The sequence below is a fragment of the Phyllobates terribilis genome, unplaced genomic scaffold (assembly GCF_046119375.1).
Source record: "Phyllobates terribilis strain yellow unplaced genomic scaffold, ASM4611937v1 Scaffold_9__5_contigs__length_417890890, whole genome shotgun sequence".
Taxonomy (NCBI): Eukaryota; Metazoa; Chordata; class Amphibia; order Anura; family Dendrobatidae; genus Phyllobates; species Phyllobates terribilis.
In genome coordinates this window covers 406,212,003-406,222,976 of record NW_027362769.1, presented here as the reverse complement: position 1 = coordinate 406,222,976, position 10,974 = coordinate 406,212,003, and the positions used below count along the sequence as shown (strand labels likewise).

Here is a 10,974-nt window from a genome sequence, read left to right as displayed (position 1 = left end):
AATAAACATGTTTGAACTTACAGCTGTTCCCATATTTGCACTGGCCGTCATTAAATTGCCAGCACGTTCCCGACTTCTCTTTTCCTCCTTGTGCTACCTGGCTACCTCACTTCCGGCACGGCCTTGACTTCCGGCGTGGGCTGCGATCCTCTCTGTGCTGCGCCAACAGGCTGGCTGGATGGATTCCTGCCGGGGCGAGTGCTGCAGGACGAGACCGCACCATCACACTCGTCTCCCGCAGGGTCTTCTTATTACTGCACACAAAAAGTTTCCAAATGCCTGAGGAATTCTTTAAGAGTAGGTGGACAATTTATATGGCTTCTCAATATGTGCACATTAGGGACAGAAACAAAAGAAACCCGAGATTGGAGTCATATTGAGGGAGATTTACCTTTCTGGCTACAGCTCCAGTGCAGAGCAATGTGTCTCTATGGTTAGAGACCACAAAGAAACCCTGTGTAACTTAATCTCATGCTGCTGTTTCATTATAAAACTGGATCCACGGTATTGTATCATAATGTTCTTATCCAGCCCAGTGCAGGGAATGGTCTTCATCATGGTGACTCCCGGCTGTGGGCGAGTGGGTGCTCAGGAGGCCTATACTTAGCTCTCACGCACTTGAAGATGTGGATTTCTGTTATGTCCATGCTCGGCCACATCTTCCACCACATTGTAACCGCATTTCCTCATTACCTTATCACAACTTAGTATTTTCCTGCTCAGACTGAGATGAGGACGACATTGAATCTTCTCTGGTATCATTTTGCATAAAATCATAGCACATACTAAAGTTAAACATGAGCGCTGATTGAAGAGCGGACACATTTATATCAGATTATCTCTGTATGTGTGACAGAGCTGAGCTTCGCCCGTGGCTGCAGCTTCATCACATCCTCATTATTCTCTGGGTTTATGGCTTTCATTGATCCATTATCTGGTATTCATCTCGGCGTCTTACTTATGGAGACGATGATGAGGATATTTACCAACGTTGTTGTCATCTGGGTCATTTACTTCAATACCAGCAGAAGACAAGACGTGACGGTTACTGGAAACATCCTCCCGTCTGTCCATCTCCAGCACCAGCTACATGTTACTGCTTCATCTGTCTGGTCATTTATACAGGAATTGGATTCATGTCTCGCACCATTTACTTTACGTCGTTCATTTCTTGGCCCTTTACTCCAATGTCTCCACCTCTTGGCTTTCATTGTGTCTCTTCTTCTTCTACTTTTCTAACATTGTGGATATTAATTCCAGCGTCTTCATTTGGGATTGAACGAACATTTACAGAATGATGACCTTGATGAGAGTCCTGTCGATGATGGTGCACAACAATGAAGTAACGACCAAAGACTTTACCAGAAACCGTATATTCACCATCACCACTGGAAACCATGAAAAAAAGGAAGCAAAGAATAAAAAACACATTTTTCTTGTGATCGTGTGCTGTTCTTCTTCATGATGGAAACTATCATATGGACGCTCATCATCTGACGAACCCACAGTATCCAAGACGCCTCCACCGGTGCAAACATGCCTACCGTGGTGTTATTCGCATTACGGTCATCTTCCTGGTGTTTTTTAACAGTTCATGTCTTGTGACGACGGCTGTGTTTTATCTTTGTCTGGTCACTGCCAGCGTATTGGACAGTGAACATAGTCATCTTCTCCTTCTCTTCAGCTTTGTCCAGTCTCGTCGTCTACAGCAGCCGACAACTGAAGACGTCTCGGTTAAAGATGGTGTGTTCTATGAAATACAATGATCCACAAATATGGATGCACAGGATTTCTGTGACCCATGAAAATCTTCAGGAACTTGTCCGTAGCCAAGAGAGTAATCTCAGCAGACACCAAAAGACACCAGACCATGAGAAATTATTATGGTTGTGCCTAAAGTCCAAATGTTTATTCCACAGTGTTGCATATTAAAGGGTTGTTCCCATCTTCATAGATGGATATTATCGGATGGTGCTGATGAAAACAAGCACTTTTGTAATTTACTGTTTTTTAATATTTTCAGCCCTTCTTGAGCTATTAACACTTTCCTTATGTTTACAGCTTAATGCCAAAGAGATCGACCACCACAGCTAGTTGTAAGCACAGCGCTGAGGCTGGCCGGGATTAGGAGGTAACAGAGCGCTGTAGAACGGCGGGTCATCTTCAGTGATCTTCAGGTGCTCTTACGTGTCCTTAGGTCGTCTTCAATGATCTTCAGGTGCTGTTATGCATTCTCAGCTCCTCTTCAATGATCTTCAGCTGCTCTTATACGTATCCTTGGATCATCTTCAGTAATCTACTGGTGTTCTTATGCATTCTTGGGTTATCTTCAGTGATCTTCAGGTGCTCTTACGTGTCCTTGGGTCATCTTCAGTGATCTTCAGGTGCTCTTATGCATCCATGGGTTATCTTCGGTGATCTTCAGGTGCTCGTATGAGTCCTCGGGTCATCTTCAGTAATCTTCTGGTGGACTTAGGTGTTCTCAGCTCCTCTTCAGTGATCTTCAGGTGTTCTTATGCATCATCGGGTCCTTTTTGGTGATCTTCAGGTGTTAATACACATCATTGAATCATCTTCAGTGATCTTCGAGTGCTCATGTGTCCTCGGGTCATCTTCAATGATCTTCAGTTGCTCTTACATATCCTCGTGTCATCTTCTGTGATCTTCAGGTGCTCTTATGCATCCTCGGTTCTTCTTCAGTGATCTTCAGGTGCTCTTATGCATCCTGAGTCATCTTGAGTGATCTTCAGGTGCTCTTAAATGTCCTTGGGTTATTTTCAGTGATCCTTAGGTCCTCTTATGCATCCTTTGGTTATCTTCAGTGATTTTCTCATGCTCTTACTCATCCTTGCATCATCTTCAGTGATCTTCTGGTGCTCTTATGCATCCTCGGGTCATCTTCAGGTGCTCATGCATGTCCTCAGATCATCTTCAATTATCTTCAGGTGCTCTTACACGTCTTCGTCAATGATTTTCACTCGGTCCTAGGCATCCAGACGTGATTTTGCCTCAGATGTCACGACGTGCATCACCCAAGTTGTAATCAGCACCTCAAGCTGCATTTGTGGCGCCCCTGCTGCGCATTGGTGCCACAGATTCCAGAGGGGTGCATGGACGGATTCCTCCACAAGAGGCCCTCATAGAATTCACACACCTCCACCTTCCACCTCAGACCACCAGAGGGAGCCCGTTAGGGATATAAATAGGGAAGGTGGAGCTAGGTAGTTCAGTCTGGAGTCTGGAAGCTGGGAGTCTGAAGTTCAGTCTGTGAGAAGTACAGTCTAAAGAACAGATACCTCAGGGGACAGCACCAGTTCCAGCTCCTGCAGTTGCTAGCCTGCAGTCAAGCACAGTCCAGACTCAAGGAGCTCAGGTTAGTGAGCCAAAGGCGTGCCGACACCGTAAGAGCAGTGAAGAGTAGCGGGGCCTACTGGCCATGTGAAGCCTAGTCAGGGCCTCGAGCGAGGCCGAAGGCGAGTGGAAGGAGAGTAACAGGGGGCAGAGAAGCGTTACCAGCTCATCCCAAAACCATATAACGGACACCGGGTCCACGTCTGCAGGGATTCCTTATATCCAGCAGAGACAACTGGAACCCCTGGCGAACACCAAAAGCTGATAACGTACCAGGGTCAGGAGTTACCGAAGCCCCATATACCAGGGAGTGCGAACTCCAATAGAAGGCCCTATCACCAGGATGAGCAGGTGCAAGACAGAGACCAAGTTAGGCCTAGCTCCAGGCAGGTCAGAAACTTATCAAGTAAAGGCAAGGAACAGGAGGCCCCACACCCGCTCACTGGGGAGAGTCCTGAAATGCACTCTTCACCCTAAAGTGCCCTGGATCGTGCCTGAAACACCATCAGTAAAGGTACTGAAGTGAACTGTTGTGTGTGTGCCTATCCTTTCCCTGACCCGGCTGGGTCCCCTCTGTCCTGCATCCCCCCATCTACGCTGCCCTGAGGCTCCGCTCCACCTGTGGGGAGCTACACCAACTGAGCTGCCAGAACACCGACCTCAGAGGACTGCCGCAGCGCTGGTGACCCTCACCAGAATCTACAGGTGGCGTCACGAACATTTCCCCTATCTCATATAGACTTTTCCCTTTTTTGTCTTTTTACTGACCGCCCTGGGTCACGAACCGGGCCAGCCACCGTGATATCCCCCTAAAGCAGCCACAAGGCCCGGCTGTCGAGTACCCCACGGCCCAGGGGGCGCGTCACATTCTGTTGTTATGATGCATTAGGACATGCTTCATTATAGCTAAGGATTAAGCCGTGATGTCTGAGGACCACTACATATCAGCGGAACAGGTGACTGGCAGGGTGGATTTTCTTTTCATTCTACGTTTGGTGTCTGGATACAGCTCAGAGTGTAATAAGGAACATTCAAGGCACATCAAATAACTTTAATGCAAATTGAATTTCCTGGACAAATTCGAGTAAACTGAGAAATTTGAACTTTGGCCGATTTGCTGATGACAGGTAGATGATCTTTCATCTCCACCATTCTTCCATAACTCTTTTCATCATTTACACAGCAGAATCCTAAACCCTTTTACTCTTCATCAAAATGTAAAATCCAAACTAAATACGTTAAGTCCAAGTACTCCAAATTCATCTGCTGATTTTGCAGCAGATTATCTGCAGAATCACATGTTCTGCTGGTTCCACGATCCTGACATTTGTTAGATCCGAGCTCAGGTGGCTAGATTGTGAACCATTCTCAACTTTCTTCAGTGGCTTCTTCTTACCCATGATCCCAAGGTCAACCTCTGCTACTCTCCACCTTTCCTGGCCCTCTCGAGAATGGTCCTGGATCCCACACCTCACATATTTGGTGAACTGCCTTGTTATATACATCTTCATTATAGAATCTGAAGATTTTATTTCGTGACAAAGTTTTTTTCATAATTTTTATTTAATGTTGGACAATGAAAGACACTTTGTATTTCAGAATGTTTAGTTCAAACAAACTTTGGGTAAGAGGTTAATGATTTCTGAAAATACTGGTACCAAGAGGTCAAAGCTGTGACTTGCGTGTGATGAACACATTTACAGTCAGCCATGCAAAGTCTGAAAGTAATTCAATACATCCATGGTTTCCATACAACTGAGGTCATGAAAGACCGGAAAAAAGAAGAAATATTCATGCAGCTGGATGGAGAAGTGAGAAAGGTCTCTGATCTTTTACTTTGGGACAGAGGGGCAATCATCTGACATAAGACTCTACTACCTGAAAACTGGAAAACTACTACCTAATCAGCAGACACCGTGAATGTTGGAGATCTGAAGCGCAGAGGCATCTTCTCCGAAATCATGGATACCATTCAGCTATCGACTCTAGCTTGTATTATGGTACTGATATTTGAGGCCGGTGCTGGGGTCCTGGCTAGTGTCAACGTCATCATCATCATTCTTCTTGATTTCCATAAAAAGAAAAACATGAGAACTGGAAATAAGATCCGAATCGCTCTGGGCCTTTCCAACGTCTATTTCTCCATCATAACAACGGCCAACGTCTTCAGTGGTTTCTATTGGCCCATGATGCCAAGGAGAACCTCCACTAACGACATACTATACCCACTCACCATGTATTGCATCAGCTCGTGCTCCTGGCTGAGCGCCACTCTCAGCTTCTTCTACTTTGTCAAGATTGTCAATGTGAGGAACAGATTTTTAGTTTGGGCAAAGACAAATATCAGCTCCATTATCCCCTGGGTCATTCTAGTGGCAGAGTTTGTGTCTTTTGGGAGTTTTTTTAGCGTATTTTTTATGATTGTCCCTCCAGCATCAGCGAATAATGCATCCGTCTCCTCATTTAGCGCTTTTGGCGTCAGAGACCTCAGGCGCCGATTCATCTATATAGTCATAGTTGTCACTTTCCTGCCTCTGCTCACTGTTTTGGTCACCACTATCTCCACGGCCGTGGTCCTTAAGCAGCACACACTAAAGATGGAGCAGAACATGGGATCTTCGGGCAACATCCAGCTGGGAACCTACGGCAGCGCTGTCTTCAGGATGCTGCGACTATTGTTCTTTTTTAGTGTGTTTTATGCTGACATGTTGCTCTTTTATTTACCTGTCTTCACGGAGATGAGCCCAGGGTTTTGGGTATCTCTTATTATCTTGTCCTCATTTTCCTCAGTTCAGTCTGTGCTTCTTGTCCTTGGTAACCCACAGCTGAAGAGATCATGGAAAGAGCTGATGAAGTGTGTGAGGAGCTGTAGACGCTAGAAATAAAGATGGCAGAGAAACCGGGGTATAAAGGCACTAGAGATGGGAGAAAACAATCCCAAATTATCTGGATTCATCATGAATTTCATGGAAACTTTGGATTTGCTAGAACTCTGAATTTTACAAGATTTGATTCATAGGAATTCAGAAAAAAATGACAAGTCACCATTCTACTGGATTATTTTGAAGGCCAGGACGAGGTTGAAAAATAATAATACATCATAGTTACCTGTCCTAGGCCCCCGTCACTTGCCCTCATCGGATTGTCAATGGGTCTTCTTCAGCCCTTGCTCTTCGGTCTTCTCTTCGGATTGTCAATGGGTCTTCTTCAGCCCTTGCTCTTCGGTCTTCTCTTCGGATTGTCAATGGGTCTTCTTCAGCCCTTGCTCTTCGGTCTTCTCTTCGGATTGTCAATGGGTCTTCTTCAGCCCTTGCTCTTCGGTCTTCTCTTCGGATTGTCAATGGGTCTTCTTCAGCCCTTGCTCTTCGGTCTTCTCTTCGGATTATCAATGGGTGTTCTTCAGCCCTTGCTCTTCGGTCTTCTCTTCGGATTGTCAATGGGTCTTCTTCAGCCCTCGCTCTTCGGTCTTCTCTTCGGTTTTTCTACCTCTGACTCTGCCTCATGCAGTCATGTGGGGCAAGTAAGATCTCAGAACATACAAAGTATTTTTGGGGAACTTACGATTTATGAATAATTTTTTAGACAATTTAGACCAGTGTTTCTCAACTCCAGTCCTCAGGACCCTCCAACAGATCAGGTTTTCAGGATCTCCTTAGGTGATGGAATTATTATGGAATTATTATCAAGGCATTAAAAAATGCCAGAGGTTCTCTCGCCTGTTCAATACTAAGGAGATCCTGAAAACCTGATCTGTTGGGGGCTCCTGAGGACTGGAGTTGAGAAACACTGATTTAAACAAATCAAAACCAAATTAATTTTTGAAAATTTTGTATTCTTTTGTGGCTCCATCTGAGAAAGCTTCATGGGGCTTCTGGGCCACCAATGGAAAACACTGGACTTGTTTCTTCTATCTATAAGGTGAATAGCAATGTAAAGGAGTAAGGTAACATAACTGTAAACTTTACTTCTCACAATTTGGTCTCATTTCAGTAGGTTTCTGCCGTTTATTTTTGATACTGACATCATACATGAAAGGTGAATATAGTAAAGGTGCGATATTCTGATGATCACAGGTGACGTATCGCCCTGGTGGCATCTTGTTGAAGAGCTTTGTGGTCAGCATTGTCCCATAAGGTTTCTGAGACATTACTGGGTGTATGTGATGATGTAACATTGTGTTGGCTTTCGTAAGACGAGTGGTCACAAGAGAGGAGCATGGAGAGAAGGTCTAAAGGAATTGAAGGATTCTTAGGGTGACCTGCAGTGGGTAAAGAATGATGAATAAAGAATGGTGGACAATGAACAGTGCAATCAATGATGGATAATAAGTGAGAGATAATGAATAAGATAATGAATGGTGGAAAACAAGTGATTGACGATGAATGATGCATAATAATTGAGAGATAAAGAATGTTGGGTAACGACTGGCTCATAACGAGTGGAATGGAATCTCTCGGAATCTTCACATTTTTGGAAATTCTATTAATTTTAGAATAATATTCAATTGTTCTCAATAATTCTGAATTATTTTAGAATAGATTCACTCATTTCTGGTCTTACATTATTTTCTCTTTTGACCTTATAGAGAACCTGCCATGTTGAAAATGGTATTTGATCTGCAGGCCGGATGTTATAGAGTGGAGGAGCTGATCACATTGATCTACATTTCAGTCTTGTTGTAAATGGAGTCTGATTTGTGGATGGCGAAGTATTCAGAAGGAGAAGCTGAGGATTATATGTTGATTTGTGGGAAAAAGGTTCAGTTATACTTTTTTTTTTTTTCAGTGAATTTCCTGGTCGTTATATGCATATGGGCGGTCCTATTCCGTGATTGACAGTCTTGCCTGTAGGACTGTGCATGCAGAGACAGAGGACAATCACTAGTAGGACTGGATGCATAAAAACACAAAAGGATTTCAATGAATAAAATGCAAGATTTACGGAATCTTTTCCCACAAATCCACGTCATCCTGCTCAGATTCTCCTTCTTTATACCATCCTCCCACAAATCAGGCTCCATGGACGACGTGACAGGTTCCCTCTAACGCTGCCTTTGTAAATAGTTATACAACAACTGACTGTACGTTGTAGATATAAATCCTTTCCCTTCTCCACCAGTTGTAATGTAATAGTAAAGGAGACCCCCTAAGTGCCGATCACAGCCATGTCCCAAAAGGAGGAAACGCTAGAGCAATGTCTATTGAATATCACTCGCTTCTTTGAATTGATCCAAACTTCTAAAGACCCTTTCCCATGGGGGGTAAAACCATCATCCTAAAAACTCAGGAAGTTTAGGGTTACGACAAATTGATACAAAGGTGATGACTTGTGCCAGACCTTCCTACACCGAAGGTGGGGCACAGCAACCAGTAATATGTGCTGACAAATTTCCTGGGGGAACCTGGTCTTCTTTCCCCTGTTGTCTGAACAGAAGGTTCACCCCAAGGGTCAGAAAGGTGTGCTGAAGTTAAGACCGGGAAAGGGACATATAATCAAAATATTTAGGAATCACTCCCCTATGGATTATATTATCCCAACAATCCCAAAATTCAGGTTGCATCAGACTCACCTGGATACAGAGGGACCCCAGACCTGCAAAAGGTGGTGCAGGGACAGGACACAAGGTTAGAAAAAGCCTCGACGCGCGTTTCGCCGGTGTTAGGACCTGGCTTTCTCAAAAGGATATGAAGTAGAATATCCAAATGGATAAATCAGGTGGTGACTATAATAGCAAGATGGATGGATGAGGCAGAGTAAGTAAAATATGTCCCATCTACGAAACACTGACATGAGAATTTAGGGTCACAATGTTCCAAATATCTATCGTCATCTATCTACAAGATATTGTGAGAACGTCTCTATGAAATGGAATATTCCACATAAGGTGATTCAATGAGGACATAAGACACGGCGTGGCCTGATGTGCTGTCGAGTCTTCCATGGTGATGACAGGTATAAGATCTGCACCTATAATGGTCTACAGCTGATAGGCACAGGTGCTTCACCCCATCACATTGCCATAAGTCTATTATCACCTGCCGCTAAGGACACTGCTGACACCACCGATAATCCACCGCTTAACACAGATTCTCTGCTTGATTTACCATGAAAACCTAAAGCTCCATGGACGTCAATGGAATGGAAATCTTTTTTTGCATTTGCATGTATCTTAATCAGGGGATTAAAGAATGAAGTGTGATTCCACCCACTGATGTCATGGGGTAGATTATAGAGGAGGTTAATAGTGAGGGATCCTGCGGAGGTTCAGCATATGTCTTCGCTTTGACCCTGTGGCTTGTGAACTTCTCCATCAGCCAATGCTTCCATTAGGATGGGCTTGGACAACTTTTACATTCCATCATTTGTGGAGTCCTTTCTTATCGTCCTTATGATTGAGATCTGCACTGGAGTATTCACCAATGTCTTTATCGTGGTGGTTAATTTCCATGACTGGCTCAGAGGAGAGGGCTTGAACTCCAGTGATCATCTGGTGGTGTCCTTGGCTCTCTCTAATTTTTGCTTCTCTTGTATCAATGCTGCCACCATCGTGTGCGCCATCTTCTTCTCCAGCATTTTCTTAGTGGATTACGTCTTTCATATCCTCTATGGTATCATGTCCTACAACATCTTCTCCAGTTCTTGGCTCTCTGCATGGCTCTGTTTATTCTTCTGCGTAAAAATCATCAGCTTTAAAGATGGCTGTATGGCGTGGCTGAAGGCAAACATCACAACAGTGGTTCCATGGCTAATATTTTTATCCCAAGTTTTCTCCATTGTCTCCAGTCTCCCGTTAATTTGGGCCATCTTGAAAGTGTTTGCCCCGAATTCCACTAATGGGCTTGAGGCCAATGGGACATTACCAGTGATTGGGTACAAAATTAATGACACTTACAACGCTTTTTCCCTCCTCATTAATTGCTTTATACCGTTCATGTTTGTGATGGTCACCACTGGCCGCATCATTGCATCGCTCTGTACACATGCCCGTCATATGAAACAGAACATGGACAATAGTGGGCCAAGCTTGAAGGCCCACCAGGGAGCTGCCATAACCATGATGTCTCTCCTAATTCTATATCTCATATTTTATGTGGTAGAAATTGGTCTTGGCTTCCTTTCCATGATGGATCCATTATACTGGGTCTGTTTTTTACTGATTTTTTCTTTTCCCACTTTACAGTCCATCATAATTATTAACGGAAACTCTAAGCTGAAGCAGACTTTTCACAAACTGCTAAAGATCTGCCGAAAGAAATAGAATTCTGAACAGTCTGCCATGTTGGAGGATGCAGCAGCTGCAGGCTTATGCTGGGGAAGACTGTGCTGAGCAGACAGCAGGTGATGTGTGGACTGTAAGTTTGCTGATATGTATAGTAGTTTCTCCAGACTGAACTGTATTGTTAGAACCCTCCTGTTTGTTTTTTCCATCTTGTGTTTTGCGGTCACGTGACCATCTGCCTTTATATTCCAGCTCCGCCCTTTTGGCTGTGCTGGACTTCAGTGTTTTACTGTCTCTCTAGCCAGGTGCTTCGGTGCCTATCTCTGTCTAGTTCACTTGGTCCTCTGGGACCTCTAGTACTTTTTGTCAGTTCGCTTGGTCCTCTGGGACCTCTAGTACTTTTT

The 10,974-nt window shown here is 44.2% G+C and overlaps 1 protein-coding gene across 1 annotated transcript; it reads left to right on the top strand.

Annotated features, from left to right (window-relative positions):
- Positions 1 to 9,682: 9,682 nt before the first annotated feature.
- LOC141161463 (taste receptor type 2 member 41-like) lies at positions 9,683 to 10,711 on the top strand. Its single transcript, XM_073646274.1, has one exon. The coding sequence runs from the start codon at positions 9,683 to 9,685 to the stop codon at positions 10,607 to 10,609; it is 927 nt and encodes a 308-aa protein (XP_073502375.1). The 3' UTR covers positions 10,610 to 10,711.
- Positions 10,712 to 10,974: the final 263 nt, after the last annotated feature.